Source organism: Anoplopoma fimbria, chromosome 8, assembly GCF_027596085.1.
Source record: "Anoplopoma fimbria isolate UVic2021 breed Golden Eagle Sablefish chromosome 8, Afim_UVic_2022, whole genome shotgun sequence".
NCBI classification, from domain to species: domain Eukaryota; kingdom Metazoa; phylum Chordata; class Actinopteri; order Perciformes; family Anoplopomatidae; genus Anoplopoma; species Anoplopoma fimbria.
Window position 1 is genome coordinate 27,500,607 of NC_072456.1, and position 19,164 is coordinate 27,519,770.

Below are 19,164 nucleotides of genomic sequence, written 5' to 3' on the forward strand. Positions count from 1 at the left end.
TGATGAAGTGTACTCTAGGGTGTCCTTCCAATAGAGAAAATGTGATAATGTGGCGTCTAGTGGATAGAAAATTGGATATGGGGTCCACTAAGGTGCTGTTCCAGTGGAGAAAACGTGATAAAGTGTACTCTAGGGTGCCCTTCCAGTGATGGGTGCCCTAAAAATGTAGAAAACGTGCTAAGGTGCCCTGCAGCGTGCCCATACAGTGGAGAAAACATGATGCACCGTCATATATCGGCTGCCCAGTATACACGCTAGAAAAGTTTCAGTGGGCTGTAGAGCCAGAGTCCTCCACTGGTTTATTGGGGGGTTGAAAAGCAACATACTACCCTTGAGCAAGGCACATTTCTCAAATGTTTTTTTCTGTTTATGCATTGCTTTATATTGTCCTTTGCAGTAATGCTCTGTCTAGTGTCGCCCATAGATTGTGCCATAGCCCTAAAGGAGGGTGTGAGCTTGTGGATTATGTAATTGAGAAATTAGAACAATAATATCCCACCTCAACACAGCCCTCCTCCCCACTCCCCCCGTTCTGCTCTCTGATTGGTCCAAACAAGCGTCTAACCCGTTCTCATTGGCCGTCGGACCTGTCACTCATTCTGTTGCCTGGTGGACTGCTTGCTTGCAGCTTGTAAACCACACGATCCAGTTACTGGAGCTGCTGCTGCAATGAAAACACCTCGTCGGTGGGTGGATGTACGGGCCCGGGTCCAGCTCTCTCTCCCCAAACACTGACCGAGTGAGTAGCTTATTCTACCTGCAAACAGAGCAGGAATGCATGCTTTAAAGTAACATGTGGGTATAGCAGAAGGGATCATTTGCATGTTGTTTTTTCCTTAAATATGTTTTGTGAATCATGCAGAAGAACAACTAACCTTTGCTTTATTATAACCAAACTAACCAGAGTCCAGGTTATTAAAAAAAGTGATGCATTTTGCACCAAGTTGTTATATGTGTGACTTGTTGGATTTTTTTTGCTGCTGCTGCATTCATTCTGTTTGGGTTTCCTAGTTAACACATGAACACTTGAACGCATCGTTACAGTCCATGGTAAAAACAATCATTTAATGCAACATTGTGTCTGTTTGGGTGATGCTGCTGCTGTGAAGGATGTGAGAGATCTGCCACAAGAAAGCAACAGTGTATGACAGATATGTGCACAAACAGGAATTATTATGTTTTAAAATAATAATGTATCATTTTAAACATTTATGTAAATATTTGCTGGCTGTTTTAATTTTGTGTTGTTCTTAAGAATGTGACGTAAGCTGGATGCCTTGTTTCTGTAAAAAAAAAAAGAAATCTTTCCAATATGTGTAATTTTACTGCTCATAAAACCCAATTCAAGCATATATATATATAAAGTGCAATTGATCACAAGAGGAGTGTCTAAAAAGTCCTGCATTTTGGATTCCACGGACTCAGTGCATTACCACGCATGAGTCATTCTGTTGATAGAGACAAAATATATGATCCACACAGCAGTGCCCAGTGCATTCCTGATCATATTAGCCTTCTAGGTCTGGGGCCTGGGAGAGTATTTGGCTAAAATCTGCTCTGGAAAAACAACAGGCTGCATGCCACTGTGTGGAGGCTGTGAAGTGAGGAGGAGGAGGAAGGAAAACACATTTACGACCATAAAGGCATCTTTTTTCCTCTGCAGCCATTGTCTTGCATCATCAAGTTTACCTTCAGTTTGCTATCAGTTCATCTGGTGTTGATGGTGTTTCAGCTGAGTGAGATAAGAGAGAAACAAACCACACGGCGGTGTTCAGTGTTCTGGGAGACAAGAGTTTATTTTGGTGCCGAAGGTTTTTGCATACTGATGCAGCAGCTCCTGTGTGCCCACAGCACCGTAGGTAGACTGGAGGGGGGGTGTGAGTAGAACTACGCAAGTCCTAGATCTTCTTCCTGCAAGGAGAAGATGAAATGGAGAAAGTGGTATCTGGAGTCTTGTCTGATTCAGTTAGAGTGAAGAGCGTGTGGATACCAGAGGAGATGCTTTGATCACATTAAGAGATTGTGTGGTGCTGATTCACCCTCCGAAAAAAGAAAGGTAGGAATAGAGGAAGGATCTTGGTATCTTTGCCCATTATTTTCATCATTCTATAGTAGATTATTTATGTATAAGACAATTTAATATTTATTTAATTCAAATTAAAGGGGGCGCATTACTGTTTGTAGACATGAACGTCAGTTTACGCGCCAGTGAGAGAACTAGACCTGTGAAATCAGTTGCATAATCAATCTTCGGTGGCTCTGGAGGGAGATTACCGAAATCTGACAAGATAACCCCGATGACATCATCAGGGTTATCTTGAATTAGACTTGAGACTTCAAATATCTGAAAAAAACATGTGTTACATACTCGGTGGAATGAGGTTTGAGAGTTGATGGCATTTAACAGGCAGGGAAAGATGTAATGATATCGGCTTTTAAATCTCACTCAGTGTGACCGATAAACACACAGTTTTTATTTTTGTGAAAACAGTGGAATTATGCTTCTAGTTTAGCCATAGAAATAGAACAGGAGTAGAATGGACATTGGTGGTAGTTTGACTAGAACTAAATAAATGACCATTGTTGTTAGTTGTTATGCCGACAACACACGTCAGTGGCGGAGGAACCGTTAGACCCAGGGCCGCTTGTCTGCAAATGTTCTGTAACCAGTGTAGTTATAAAGTGTGGTGGAATTAGCAATTTATTTTTTGTATGAGGATGAAGTATTAAGTTGTTAAATTTGACAAATGTTCTCTGCCTCTGTATGCTTCCTAAAGTTACTACTCCACTGCTCATTGTAATCGTTACTGGAAAACCTGTCTGCGATTTGCTGGAAGTCTTTTTAGTTTATGAGGAAATGAACCTGCTGCAACGGTCAGAGGTACACATAAAAATGGCCGCTGCTCTGACCATCCTGCTACGATGATCTGAATAGGAATGTCCATTCTACTCCTACTCTTATTTCTATGGCCTATGGGTTGAGCCATACAACTTGAATAGTAGTAGAACGGACATTTAACTGTGTTCCGTTCTTCATTCAATACAAAGGAAAATGGTGGTTGATGTTAGTTGTTATGAGGACCACAAACGTCAGTTGGGGTGTTGTCTCCGGGAAGAGAGACGACGCAGCTCCTGAGACTGATGGTTGGCTAGTTAGCAAGTTAGCTTGTTAGGCACATGGACCGCTGGACACTAGCTCGCTGTGGGCCTAATATCCAGCGCAGCAGTAAAGCATGGTGGAATTAGCAAGCTAGCTAACCTAACAACTATTCACTAGTTAATTCCACCATGCTTTACTGCTACACTGGACACCGATGAGCTGAGCAAAGTGCTTTCCTACACTGTTCCAAGAGTCTGTGGATGAAGCATTAAGTTGTGGCCGATACTGACGCAAATAACTGAACCCGATATCAGTGACAATGGGGCCGATCTATTCTATTCTATTTCTTTACACTATGACCTTGATATGCTGGAATTTGAAATACACTTGAATTATAATTCCTGTTAATTTGAAGATTTCTTTACCAAGTTTCTGGTGTATAACTTATTATTTTAATAATAAATAACAATTCAGTATTAAACACTGGTATCAGATTGGTACCAAAGCCCAGTTATGGCGGTATCGGGGATGAAAAAGTAATTATTTTACCAGGAATGTCGCCTTAGACACCAAGTTCATATTAATATTAATATTGCAATAATTCAATCAGCGAGTAGCCTACAGGCTCATTTACCAGTTACCTCCTTCAGTGGAACTGACAAAGCAGACATTTATTTAAATTAAGATCTTGGAGTCAGGACACCTCAGGCTCTTGCGAGTCCCTGAACTAAAGATGAGTGCAATACTGAGTCACTGAGAGCCCCTTTAACTCAAGGACATGGATCAGTAGAGTGGCTGCTTTGTGCCACTGGAGAAACACTCTCAAAAATCCCTTTCTTGACCTTTTATTTTTGAGGATTTTGTTTTAAAATGGCAAAACATATTCGGTTATGGCTGTTAACAGAGTATGTAATATTTCGGGGGTTTATTGGCAGATATTGAATGTAATTATCATAACTATGTTTAAATCAGTGTATAATCTGCTGAAACTATGAAGAATGTTTTATTTAGCTTAGAAAAAGCCATCTTGCGCCGCCATGTTTCCAGAACGGACAAACTGAACACTGACCCTAGAGAGACATTGGCATTTTTCATTATCTAAAGGAAGTGATGCGTTCAGAAACCCGGTATTAAACGGCCCACTGTGCTGAATAAATAAAGATTGTAGTGTTGATAAGCCCCGACCTTGCTTGCTTTTTATTTCTACTTTTTATTGATTTGATGTCATTTATTATCACACTGCAGCATCTGCTCTGTTCCCGCTGTAGGGCTGAGCTCCTCCTATAACACACAAACATAGACACAAACACACAAACATAGACACAAACACACAAACATAGACACAAACACACAAACATAGACACAAACACACACACACAAAGCTTGAGCAGACATGCCGCTGTGGTGAAGTGAAGGACACTCGAGTTGATGGCAAATACGATCGTTACTGTACGTGCAATCAAATATTTGCGATTAAAAAAACAATACTTTATCAATATAACTGTGAACATGTAAACAAAAGTGAAACCTAATTTTAAACTATGTGAGCACAAGCACAGCATGAACGATTGGACGAAAGCTTTTTCTAGTAAACTTCTCTGCCGGCTGAGAGAAAGCAGACAGGAGCAATTATATATACTGACGGATGTCTAGGTTTTAATTTTTTATAAACTTGAGTCAGAAATGTTATTTATTTTAATAACATTTGTACAATTGTTTCAAGTGAGAAATAAATTACTTTATATAGTGACTTTAAAGTTGTAAACATAACTGTTGCTACTTTAGAAACGATAATTAAATATTTCTAAATTATAAAGAACTTCTGAATCTATTCTGAATTTATTTGTTTTTAAAAGTTTAGATTTCTTAAAAAGATATATATATTTAGTAATGTAGAAGAGCGAGTATTAGTAAAAGTAGCTTCTAGTTGTAATTAAATCCTAAAGATAACTATTTCTCCTTCCACCGTAGTTTTCTACACGCTTGGAAAGGGGAGGGGCTGATCTGAGGGGTATTTAGTTGGTTGCAATTCTGCCATAAACCACTAGATGCCACTATAACGTACACACTGTCCAATAAAAGCTAACAGTGGAATATGTTTATTTATGTGCATATATGTATATAATTTAATGTTTTTTTCTGCAGGTAACCACTGAAGAAGGCATGTGGTGGATATTATGGCTCGCAGCCGGCACGCGACCCTCCGGAGCCGACAGCCGGCCACCTCACACCGTCCTGTAGCCGAGCCCGAGCTCCATGAACCGCACGCCACGGACCTTTTGACTTCATGAAGATCCCCAACATCGGTGATGTGATGAATAAATTTGAAGTCCTTGGGATTGTGGGTGAAGGTAAGAGTTCTCAGCTCTGGTCAGCCACAGCAGCGGTACGCTCAGAAACGAGTTGTAGGGCTTTTCAGTGAGCAATCATATCATTGTTTTTATTCAATTATCCTGCAGGGAAAAAAGCCGTTAAAAGCTGCTCTGCTGTTCATGATTGTACAACTCAAAAAGGTTGAGGAGTTTTTTTTATTTTCATCATGGAAACATTGAAGATGCTGTGACCTGAGTTCATACTTTTTGTGTTGTTATTGTTGAAATGAAGAGGTGCATTGTGGGATACTGTTTTATTGTTGTTCATATCAGCTGATTTGATAGTTCACTTCCTCCCCAAAATGCTTCTCATGGCTCGTCTTTTTCCTCGAGCCACTTGGTTGATATATAAACTGGCAGAGGCCCTGAGGTTGTCCCAGTTTTTACTCCCACATCCTAGAAGTTTTATAATGTGTGTGTGTGTGTGTGTGTGTGTGTGTGTGTGTGTGTGTGTGTGTGTGTGTGTGAGATGTGTGTAGTGTGATGTGTGTAGTGTGTGTGTAATGTGTCCCTAGAAGACACAGGGAAACTTTGAGTTGGATTCTGAAGGCCGACTCTCCGTCCAAAGATGAGTTTATCTGGAATGAAGTCGGAACTTTTTAGTGACGCATTAAACTGTAAAAGTAGAAGTTTTTGCTGTTAGTGCACTAATGGCACAGTGCGCTTCACTTGATCCGACATCATAGATTTTTCCTCACCGATCTTGAGGTCACTCAATTTTGTTAATCATTTAGGACAGAGAGTAGCACGTAGAGATGTTCTGATGACAATTATTACTGCCTGATATCGTGTAGATCTGATGCTACTGTGTGTGTGTGGGGTATTTATGTAGTGTGTAAATATGTATACAGTGTATATGCGCATATATGTATGTATACATATGTGTGTAAACATGTATACATATGTGTATATATGTATATATATATATATATATATGTATATGTGTATATATATATATGTGTATATGTGTATATATATATATGTATGTGTATATATGTATATGTTTATATGTATATATGTGTTTTGTGTATATATATATATATATATATATATATATATAGATATGTATGTATGTATGTATATGTTTATATGTATATATGTGTGTTTGTGTATATATATATATATATATATATATATATATATATATATATATATATATATATAGATATATATATATATATATATATATATATATATATATATATATATGTATATATATATATATATATATATATATAAACACACATATATACATATAAACATATACATACATACATACATACATACATACATATATCTATATATATATATATATATATATATTGAATATTCCTGAAAATAGATTCTCAGTTTAACGTGCCGTTTACTTCTTTTTTTAGGTGCCTATGGTGTTGTTTTGAAGTGCCGACACAAGGTAAGCTCTTACAGATTTTCATGTAATCACCTTGTTTCTCATTGGTCCAATCAGTTGTCTTTCAAATCCTTATCGCATTCATTTTCCACATGAAAACAGTGTTTAAAACCATTGTTGACTTTCTGGTATAAACCTGGTGATAATCCATGAAAATTCTTTGAAATATTCAAAACACGCAATGATTTCATCCTCTCTCCACAAAACGCCATTGTTGTCGCTAAAAAATATTAACAACACATTGTATGAGCCAAACTGTTAAACCTTTTTCTTGATTTGTATAAAAAAAGGCATGAGTTAATCCCACATACACCGTATTTTTGCTGTAAATACTCACTAGAGCACCAAATATGTATTAATCCACGCCTGAAAATAGTCCCTAACAAACGCAGTATTTACACCTATTTGAGTAACATTCACCTACAGTTCTGGAAATGAAGCCAAAGCTTCATGTGTTAAAGCTGCATTTGTCTTTATCCACCAGGCGGCGACTCCTCTGGTTGTATAGAAGTCTATGAGAAAATGACTCTACTTCTCTCTTGATTTATTCCCTCAGTAAACATTGTAAACATGAGTTTATGGTCTCAATCTCTAGTTTCAAGTCTTCTTCAATACAGCATGATGTTCATTTAGTAAATGATGCTCCATTTAGAGTCAAACAGACCATAAAGCAGGGGATGCTTTAGGGCGGGGCTACACACTGATTGACAGGTCCACACCAGAGACGAATACGGCGTCTCTACGTCACTCCTCCTCAGTCCATATATGGTCACCTCCTGTTAACTGGTTGCAAAAATCCCAGATGGCGACCGCCAAAACAGCGAACTAGAGTTCTCTGTTTATAAGAAGTGGACGTAGTCATCGTAACGTCACTCATTGGTTTGTGGACTGATGTTAGTCAGTTGCCATGTTGTTGTTTTTTGCAACGATTTTACTTTTACTGAGGGAATAAATCAAGAGAGAAGTAGAGTCATTTTCTCATAGACTTCTATACAACCAGAGGAGTCGCCCCCTGGTGGACACTAGAGAGAATGCAGCTTTTGCATTATCTTCAATTAACAAACCAATGAGTGACTTCATGACGACTACGTCCACTTCTTATATACAGTCTATGGTTATTTGTCTCTGCTCGTGTTTGTCAGTGAAAATGATCTGCTTTGAAAGGAAACAGTTAATTGATTTGTCCCTGAAATCTGTCGCTTCATTTCTTCTCAGTCATATAAAAGATGCTCTGATAGGTTGTGTTGAATTAATTAATTCTTTAGCACGAGAACAAAGAAAACAAAAAGCAGACGACCTGCTCTGCAGTAATAAGCTTTGTCATCTCAGGAAACGACAACATTCCAGCATGAACACGAGAGACCAACTACCTCCTACTGACGGAGACTTTCACAACGTTAAGATCCTCGATGGTTTAACAGTGTTTCATTACATCCATCACCTCACTCAGTGTTCCGTTAGCCAGGTTCCCATCGAGTTAGCTGAAGTGTCAGGATTGTAAAAGACGACGGCGTCAGACCTGATGTTGAGTTAGCACTCAGAGAAAAAGAAGAAAGGCCGCTCTGTAAGACGGAATCACAGCCTATAATTACCGGGCGTTATTGTTCAGACTGATTGATCGCGGGCCGATGCAGCTGCAAATGCCAATTGTCTCCGTTTTCTACAACAGAACTCTCATCAGTCCTCAGTCACACAACAGACGGAGGCTGTAGCTTTTGTCCGTAACACATTATCTTAACTGTGTTTATTTGAGCCAAAAATACATCATCATCATCATCATGATGGCAAATATTCATCACTCTCAATGTCTGCAGGGTTTATGAGAACAGGTAGCTTTAAAGCCAGACAGCTGGTCTGTGTTGGAGAGTAAAATAATTAATATTGGCAGATACTGAATCACATTTCTTATGCGTTGATTTTGATATCCGACTCAATAATCCAGTTTTGGCTTGAGGCTCTGGTTTCAATAGATCATTACATTCTTTATATTTCCATCAAGAATTTGTGCAGCTGATGCATTGGACTAAAAAATGAATGGTTTCTTTAGTTTAAGTGGTTTGATTGTTGATCAGTTGCTTAGATTTTTGACGAAATCAGGTGATGAACTCATTTTAATATTCGATATTAAAGCACTCTGTAAACGTGTGTAGAGGCAACACAACTTCTAAAGGTGATTGTGTGTCAGCGTTGTTGTTTTTCTGCTTGTTATGCTTCACTACAGTGGCCCATAAATCTATTAATGCAGATTTAAAGCGGAAGTAAATGCTATATTTAATATTATCAATGGTTCACGTCATTGCGTGTAATGTGAAAGTCATTTTTAGCATTAACTGCTAAAGAGCCAGAAATAATCAGGATTCACGTGAAACGAGTCATTCTTGATCTCAGAAGGTTTTTACCAATAATAAGATTTAGAGGAATGAGGTGCTGAGTGGTGGATGACTTTATGTCTGCAATGAAGCTGTAGTTTAAAAAACAAACATTGAAGGAGATCATTGGCTACGTTTTCATGACTCAATTAGTTTATAAAGCTAATTTGTCTTTTTAATTAGCTCATTACACTTTCATTATCTCTCTGGCACACAAACAAAAGAACAACATCCCCTCGTAGTCTGACCTTCTGCCGCTCTTCTTTTTGACCTCGTTGGTTTGTGCGGTTTTTTTTAAACTTTCATTGCTCGATGTTTTTAAAAAGCTCAGGAGGACGAATCCTTCCGGCTGCGGATCAATATGGACCGGTGCCATCTGGAAAGTATTGAATTGTTGGTGTGAAAGTACAAAAGGGCTAACTCGCAGATCTATGCTACGTAATTATGTGTGCATATACACACAGAAACACACACACACAGTCATTTATATAAGCACACACACAGTCACAGGGTTTGTGTTGGAGCTATGACTACGAGCAGAGAAAAGCACTGACCGGAGGAAAACGTATTTATTTGTGCAACAACTGCTGCTGAGTCGCAGCTGCTCGCGCTCACAGAACACACTGATTTCACACCGACACGCCCCTCACATTTGGTTTATGCAGCACATGTATTTAACAGGAATAATTAGATGCAAGAAGGGATGGGGGGGACGGATTTAGAAAAGGATGTTAAGCAGGAGCACGCCATTCATCAACGTCCACATAATAATCTGAATCTATTTAAGAGGCTGCTGGAATGCGTCCGCCCACGCACACACACTCTGTACGCCTCACAACATTTGAACTCGGCCGGGCTCAGCGTCACATCGGAGAGAGAGACGCTGTTATGTGTTCATCGTCGGTGTAGCAGCCTATACGCTCTAATGAGACATGTGGATGATCAATAAGCTCCACTGTTGTGGTAATTTGTCATAAAAATATCTAAATCAAAGAGCTGCTGATGCATCATGGGAATGTGGTTCACACAGGCAAAGTTTCTTATGATTTATTTCTCCAAAAACAAGCAAGAAAATGTAAAAAACATAGAAATCATGGTTATATTTAAAAAAAGACACAAACATAACAGATTAATAATATCACGGTGCAGGAAGAGGCAGCCGTAATCTGAGATGTCATTTTTAAACGGGGTGTGCTGTGCAGACGACGCTCTGTAACGATATGTTATGACACGTTGTTGGTCCAAAATAGGCTCGTGTTCCTGCTTAATGAGCCAGAACTCTGCACAAACACATAAAAAAAAGCAGGCAGAGTTTAATAAGCGAACTTTTTATTTCCTCACGGTTCGATTGTTTTAATGGTCTTTCAGCGAGTATAAATCAGGAAGCAATTAATAGACTTCTGCAAATGGAGAAGAGAGAACTCATAACTCCCATTTTAATGACCTTACACCGGCTGCCCATTGGTTTTAGGATTGATTTTAATATTTCACTTCATACTTTTAAAGCCCTTCATGACCTGAAGATAAATCTGATCTTCTGTTTCTAACTAACCACTAGAGAGATGCTTAAAGACTGTAGAGGACCAAACGTTTGCTTCTAGGGCTCCTCATCTGTGGACCAAGCTGCTGGAGGAACATCAGTATCTGAAACTAAGAATGATTGTGTTTTTGAGGTGACTCAACTTCAAAGTAAGAAACACATGAATAGCTCTTACTTAAATCATTAGGTCCTAAAAGTTTTAAGATACACTACAAGCTGATCCAGAGTTATGTTCCTTCCTATGGAGGTAGGTAGGCTGGGAGGAGGGGCTTTATTTATTTTATTTATTTTATTTATTTTATTTATTTTATTTATTTTATTTATTTTATTTATTTTATTTAAATGTTATTTTTTATTAAATGTTATTTTTTATTAAATATTTTAATTAAATGTTATAACTTTTTATTTCATAACATTTTATTTTATTATTTTTATTTTTTAATTATTCCATATAAAACACCCAGACTGAAACTGCAACATGCTGTCACATCAAAAGTGTTGAGCTTGTTGAGACACAGAGAAGCTTTTGACTTGTAGTTCTGGCTCATCTTTTATTTATTTATTTTAATAGAATCACCAAAAAGAGCATGTTTGGGTTTTCTAGTTCTTTTTTTCTGCCTGACCTTAATGGGAAAACTGTGTTTTATTGTGCTGCAATGAGATAAAATTAGAGTGAAACTAGATTCAAGGACTTTTAATGATCCATTTGTTTCCTCTGGTGCCACCACGAGCTTGACATTTGTGATCTTGAGTAAAATTTCTCAATAACTATTGTACAGAGTGACATTTGGTACAAACATTCATGAACTGTTGCTCGTCAGCTGACTGTCCATATAGCGTCAGGTCAGAATTTCAGGTTGTCCAATGCTTTGGTTCATGAGAAGATGGCTGCAGACTCATGTCAGTCCCAGAAGGTTCAGCTGTTCTTTGTTTTATTTCTGAATAGCAAATGAAACCAAACTTGATAGAAACTTCCCCGTAACTGCTCGTTTCTATCTGATCTTTGTGACTTGGACTGTTTTACATTGATGCTCATTTGCATAGAGAGATACCTCATTTGAATACGTGCAAATAGCTCAAGAGCACCGAGACGCTACCTGCTTGGCAGCGTTTATTTGTCTTATTTGTGCAGGTTTAGCGTCTGCAAAAGCCTTTTGAGCATTCACCCCTCAGTGTTGTTAAATAGAATGGTTTATATTTGTGAATGTCTTTGGTAGACCAAAACAGAAAATGTGATCACTCTTACAGACAAAATGTGATCCGCAAACGTGAGGAAATTGTGGAAAAATGGCTTAGTTTCCAGTTTCTTTTTACTTTTAGTTGCCAAATTTATCAATATAATTGCACAAAATCTCATGTTTTTTATTTCAATGGAATCCGACAGACCAATCTGTCTTTGGCCTCTAACAGTGCTTCTGTGTTTTATTCAGCAAATTCAGAATCTGTGGAATATGTTGCCGGCGTTTCGTCTGGTGATTCATTGTGTTGACGAAACTGTAGATTTCACCACTCAGAGAGGAAAGCACCTCCTGCTCCAGTCTGCCCTCCAGTTCACTGGCAGTGACATTCAGGTTCGTTTACTCACGGTAGATTACAGAGAAACTAACCTACATATTGTTCTCTGTTGAACCAGTAGAACGTTGGGAGTTTCTGCAGATGGTCTTTACTCGTCGTTGTAAAAGAGTGAATAGAAAGTTGCACCAATCTGACTTTTTTATTCCCGATACCTGAGACCTGGTATCGATCAGATACCAATGTTTAATCAATAAGCTGTCTGTCTCGCTGTGTGGAAGAGACTGGGATCAGTATTCTATGCTTAGGGAAATATATATGTTGCTTAATGATCTTTGTAAAACTACATTTAACATATACTAACATAGATGTAGATTTACTGAATTTTTATTTATCATTAAAATAGTGATTTGCAAATTGAACTGAAATTACAATTTAAGTCTAAACCTTTTTATTTTTACATTTTTAACAAACTAGAACAATCCCTGACATTAGACCTCAAAAAACAAGGCGCATAAAAAATAATAGAAAATAATATTTAGCAACAAACTCAAGGCTTTAAAACATCAGTCCACAAACTCCACTTCTTACTTCTTATAGACAGTTTATGGTATTTACTACCAAATAATATGGCGCAATCTTCCTTTATTATCCAGTGCATGTTTGCTTCTTTGCAAATTTCTAGCATAGAATTGATTGAAATAGACATTTAAAAACAATGGAAGTGGTAAATTGAGATGTGTTTTCAGTTTGTTTCTCACTAGCTTCACTGGTGTTCATATCTTTCCTCTAACACACTCTGGGTCACACTGATTACTTTGAGTTGAAACTCCCCTCTGAAGTCAAACACAAAGGCTTCTCTCTCTCCGCTAATCTAAATCCTGGATCAGGCCTTCACATGTCCAGTGGCTGTTCTTTATCACGGGGCAGTATGGGAAGCGTGAGTGAGCGGGTAAACACGGCCGCGGTGAGTGACACCTCTCAGGAATGCAAAGGACACACAGCGTCACTGTGAGGGTTCTTATCGACCCGTGAGCCGGCTCCTCTGAGAGGGAGAACATTGACAGCGTCGGGTCTCCGTCTCCTCCTTTAGATGATTTAGTGTGTTTACATGAATCACAGGAGCCTCTTCATGAAAAGCCCCCGGCTGTGAAAGTGTTCTGGCTACAACGTGATTGGATGTCGGCCAGAGCCGGTTGAGTGTAAAGGCGTCCTTAAAGTAGTTTTCATCAATGAAAAACTATCAGCCCTCGTGATTAAAGAAAGCTGAAAGTCACATTAAGAGACTCTGTTTCACCTGCTTTATGTTAAAAACGCCTCTTTTTTTAACACTCTACTGAGGAACTTTTTACGGCGTTTAAAAACAGTCAAAAACACGTCTTATTTTTGCGTTTCGCTGACGGTAACGAGGTCTTGCTTCTGTTTTGCAAAAGTCGGTTAGCCCAAAGTTTCTGTAACCAGTCGGGTCAAGAGTAAAGATCAGAGCAGAATGTCAGAATGTTTGGGAAGCCACTTTGCATACATTTCTGACAAAACGGAACGAGGGGCTCATTATTTTAAGGAATAAAATAATGAGCCCCTCATTTTTACATCATTTTATGTAAAAAAACAGCATATTTTACTGCTTTTAAAGGGCATATAAAGCTGCAATTTTAAAGTCTGTCACTAGAGTGTCGTAAAAAGCGGTATTTTGTTGGTCAAAAGCCTAAATTGGGTGAAGAATAGAGGCGTTTATTGTCACTTATGGCTTTCCGTACTGAGGAGAAAAGCCACAAGTGCAGAATATGTCTCCAGGACAAACTTAAAGGAGAATTTTTGACTTTTAAGTCTCCAATAAAATCAATGCTTCTTATTCGTGTGTGATGAAGAAACAGGTGTGTGTTTTCTATGTCTATAAACCATCAGAAAACATGAAGTACAGGCTGTGTCCTTCGGTAAACGGACCTCCATGTTTGTTGTTGTTGACAGTAACTGCCTTCTCGGCAAACTGCACATATAAGATAACACCTCCCATCACAGCAGAGGAGAGAGAACACAAACAGCAGGTGTAAATGAAAGGCTGTTTTATTTTCCATATTACATATCTGCTACCATATAGCATTTTATAGCAGTTTACATTTTTCCTTACCGTCATATTTCACAACACATGATGCTGTAATATTTCTCTATTCTTTGGCTCAAAGTCTCTCTAAACACCAGAGATCACTTGAGGTGATGCTTCATGTTGCTTTTTCTCACATTTAGACGATTTAGAAACAAGTGAAAGACTTGAAACCTGCAGAACACAAGAAGTGTTTGAAGTAATTTCGCTACATTTCTGGTTCCAAACAGGAAACAACATGGTGGCTCATAAACTTTCTGTTATTCAGACAAAAAAAAGTCCATCAAAACCCGTCCACAACGCTCCATCTTTCACATCACACCTCGCTTTTTAATCCTTTTTGTTTGTTTGCTAAGAACAAACACGGCCTACAAAAGACAAATGAATTATTAGCTTTCAACAAAACGTTTAAATAAACAAAAAAAGATTCTTAAAAATGTATTGTTTCCCTGAAGAAAAAACACTTTGGTGTTTTTAGATATAAATATTTATGCATATATTCAATTTTGATCATGATTTTTTGTAAGCTAATATGAGGTGACTGTATTCTGAAAATTGCTTAAGCTGAGAAATAATCAACTTAAGGGTTTTGGATATTTAAACTGTGTAAAACTGATTCAATGCAATCAAACATTTACTGTAAAATACAAGTTAATGTGATGAGAACAGGAGGAGGAGGACTGATGACAAACAGCATTGATGCTCTTTGGAAACCGAAGCTTATGTGATCTTGACATTGAACTTTAATAGAAAGACATAAAATATAAAAATTCTATTTGACAGGAACGCATCAGCTGAATGTTTTTGCAGAAAACAATTCAAACTCTGAACACTTGCTTTTCAAATCAATCCCGTAATGAAACCTTAACAAGTAAGTGTAGAGCGACGAACGCAGCGTGTCTTTTCTCCTGAGCAGCAGAGAGCGCCGTCACGTGATCACATGACTCATCCTCTTTATCAGCCAGTGAGGAAGAACTCGTGTGTCACATGCCAGGAGGAGTCTGCTGATGCTGAGGGCTTCCTGGCAGCTCCGGTGTGGCATTGGGCCTCTTATTTTCCTGGCATGGTTTCACAGTAAAACCCTGAGGGTTGAAGACGGACGCCAACACAGTGTTCAGCCAATGGGGAGGCAGTATGCATCCCGTCACTGGTGCTTTCTTACAGTGATATGAAACGTATATAAAGGCCTGTTGACGCACAAAACACCATGCTGCTAAATGTGGATTTACTATTAAAAGACAGATTCAATGGATATTTGATTTTACTGTTATTTAACGGTTTAAAGTCAAAGATATGTTGGTGATTTGTAGCCTCAGAGATGTGAAATAATTATTCACCACTGATGTAGAAAGAAAAGAAAAGGTGTAAGAGAGAACGAGACCTTCTCATGCAGCTGCAGAGTTTACTGGTATTATTATTATTCAGAGGGATTTATTCCTTATCTGATGTCATGCATTCTTTTTATTCTATTTCATCTTATTTTTATCAGTTTTTTTATCGCTACATTTCTTGTACTAATGCAAAACATTCCTGTTCAGAACAGGCTGAATGTTTTGATTTTTACTTGCAGCAGTGAAGCCGGAGCGAGGTGATCGCACCAGAAAAATGACGTAATCCACAGGTGGTCGAGGCGCTTTGTTGTTGTTCCTCTGCATTTCTGTTACTTGGCAGAGCTTTCAGACGCGATTGTCACAGATAGTTCACTGATAAGAACACGGTTTACATGTGTAAAACCCATATTCACTCTTCCATTGTAGTCGGGCAGCAAACTCTGGTTCTGAAAAGTGAAGTCATTACTTCCTGTGTTAAAGCTGCATTCTCTCTCCTGTCCACCAGGGGGCGACTCCTCTGGTTGTATAGAAGTCTATGAGAAAATGACTCTACTTCTCTCTTGATTTATTCCCTCAGTAAACATTGTAAACATGAGTTTATGGTCTCAATCTCTAGTTTCAAGTCTTCTTCAATACAGCATGATGTTCATTTAGTAAATGATGCTCCATTTAGAGTCAAACAGACCATAAAGCAGGGGATGCTTTAGGGCGGGGCTACACACTGATTGACAGGTCGACACCAGAGACGTATACGGCGTCTCTACGTCACTCCTCCTCAGTCCATATATGGTCACTTCCTGTTCACTGGTTGCAAGAAACCAAGATGGCGACGGCTAAAACGCAAAACATCAGTCATCAACGTCACAACAACTACGTGCACTTCTTATAGTCCGTCTTGTTGACAGGAAGTTAAAAGATAATCCAATAGAATTGCAGCACTCTGCTTCAATGGTCATAAAGACTAATGTTTTGCATCTCTGATGTTGAACTAATAAGTAGAATAGAGATATCACTAATTAGGGCGTGGCCTCAAGATGTGCTCAAAAACGTTCACCTAATAAATAGCAGTCTGAAAATTGTGTGATTCATGATTAAAATGCTGTGTGCAGTGTATTGACCCTCAGCTGCCATACAGCTGCCAGTGAGTCACCAGCGCTCTGCAGTCCTCTCCTATTTATCCTGTCTTGATCAGAAATGTTCCTTTTTTAAAAATCTTTTATGTTAGCATCGCTGCAGCGTCATATTTTAGGTTGCGTAACCGATGGCGCTTTTCCCACAGATAATAGAATTGATGTCGGTTGGCTTAAATTTGATCCCTCCTAAATTAGCTGAGTGGCTGTCAGAAACATCTAGATTTATTTAGAGGAGGAAAAAAAAAACGTCTACCGCCCCTCTTTGAAGGGAACAGTTATTTTTTGCTCCCAGTGAACAGAAACTGGGACAGTAAAGAAATAGGACTTTCACATCCAGCATTAAATGGGTCACCCTGAGAGGAGCTCCATGTGGTCCTATCAGGAGCCAGAGACGGAGGGATGTAGAGGAGACCAGGTCTGCTGTCTGAAGGTTAAGGTCGTCTTCATCCCTCGGTAGATGGAGGCTATTTTAAGTGTAATTCTGAAGAATGTGAGGCTCATCCACCTGCTCAATGTCCCTCTGGGACTGGAGACTCGCACTGTATGTGGGCTTTTTCTCAAGGTCAATAATAATAATAATGATAATAATAATAATAATGAAACAAATCAAACAAAATAACAAAATATAAAAGTTAAAAGGTAAAATTTAAAAGATAAAAGATAAATGATAAAATGATAAAACTAAATAATAAATAATAAATAATAAAAAATAATTAAATATAAAATAATTAAAATTATCCAACGGTGGATTGCACCCTCTGGGTTGGGAGTGAGTCACTGCCCCAAGCGAGAGAGTTCAAGTATCTCGGGATCTTATTCACGAGTGAGGGTAAAATGGAGCGGGAGATGGACAGGCGGTTCGGTGCAGCGTCAGCAGTGATGCGGGCGTTGTACCGGACCGTTTTGGTGAAGAAGGAGCTGAGCCGTAAGGCAAAGCTCTCGATTTACCAGTCCATCTACGTTCCAACCCTCACCTATGGTCATGAGCTTTGGGTAGTGACCGAAAGAATGAGATCGCGAATACAAGCGGCCGAAATGAGCTTCCTTCGTAGGGTGGCTGGGCTCAGCCTTAGAGATAGGGTGAGGAGCTCAGACATCCGGAGGGAGCTCGGAGTAGAGCCGCTGCTCCTTCGCGTGGAAAGGGGCCAGCTGAGGTGGCTCGGGCATCTGATCAGGATGCCTCCTGGACGCCTCCCTTTAGAGGTTTTCCAGGCACGTCCAACTGGTAAGAGGCCCCGGGGTAGACCCAGAACACGCTGGAGAGATTATATATCTCGTCTGGCCTGGGAACGCCTCGGGGTTCCCCAGGAGGAGCTGGAAAGTGTTGCTGGGGAGAAGGACGTCTGGAGGACCCTCCTTAGCTTGCTGCCCCCGCGACCCGGCCCCGGATAAGCGGAAGGAAATGGATGGATGGAATTAAAATTATAATAATGCTAATTATAATAATTGTCTTCTTCAATACAGCATGATGTTCATTTAGTAAATGATGCTCCATTTAGAGTCAAACAGACCATAAAGCAGGGGATGCTTTAGGGCGGGGCTACACACTGATTGACAGGTCGACACCAGAGACGTATACGGCGTCTCTACCTCACTCCTCCTCAGTCCATATATGGTCACTTTACTCCAACTCAAGGCTTTAAAACACCAACCAACATGTCGACGGTGAAGTCTTTTTGTGTGTTTTGTTTGAGCTAATTGCCAGCGTCTGAACTCTTTGTTGTCTCTAGGCGTTCATCATCCCAGAGATCCAGCAGTCATTAACACATCTCACAGCCACGCAGTTTGTGTTTGAGCTCCTCATTTGGACAGAGTAAATAGAGACATGACACGGGATCTTGACATTTTTAATTTGCTCATGTCGTGCTCTCGGCAGAAGATCAAGTCTTTGACACAGACTTGATGCCTCCTAATGTCGGGTTCAGTGTTTCAGTTTGCTGCAGAACTTTGTCAGCGAGCTCTTCAGACCGGGAAGATGTGACAGCGTGATGCACGAAGGAGTGTCATGAAGACTGCTGACTAACTGTGGAAAACACACATACCATCACTGCTTTAATCAAGATTATGAAATGAAAGAATAACTTAGTGATTAATTATGATTCTTTTATGGTTTCCAGTGGGTGATATTTACATAGTTGATGTACTGATGGCTCCACCGTGAATTATCTTTCTGTAGCTTTCTCTCTTTAATATTTAGGACAAAGACACTGAACCTTAGGGTGCAGGACTTTCGGAGGTATCGAACATGTGTTCCCGTTTGACCTGAGCGTTAAATCCATTTCAGGTCATCGGAGA

The 19,164-nt window shown here is 39.2% G+C and overlaps 1 protein-coding gene across 1 annotated transcript in view; it reads left to right on the plus strand.

Moving 5' to 3' along the window:
- Positions 1-660: 660 nt before the first annotated feature.
- LOC129094407 (cyclin-dependent kinase-like 5) overlaps positions 661-19,164 on the plus strand; it is a 38,158-nt gene continuing 19,654 nt past the window's right edge. The window contains 3 exon segments of the mRNA XM_054602571.1: positions 661-739; positions 5,246-5,451; positions 6,852-6,886. Coding sequence (XP_054458546.1) covers positions 5,388-5,451; positions 6,852-6,886 — 99 coding nt within the window. The 5' untranslated portion in view covers positions 661-739; positions 5,246-5,387.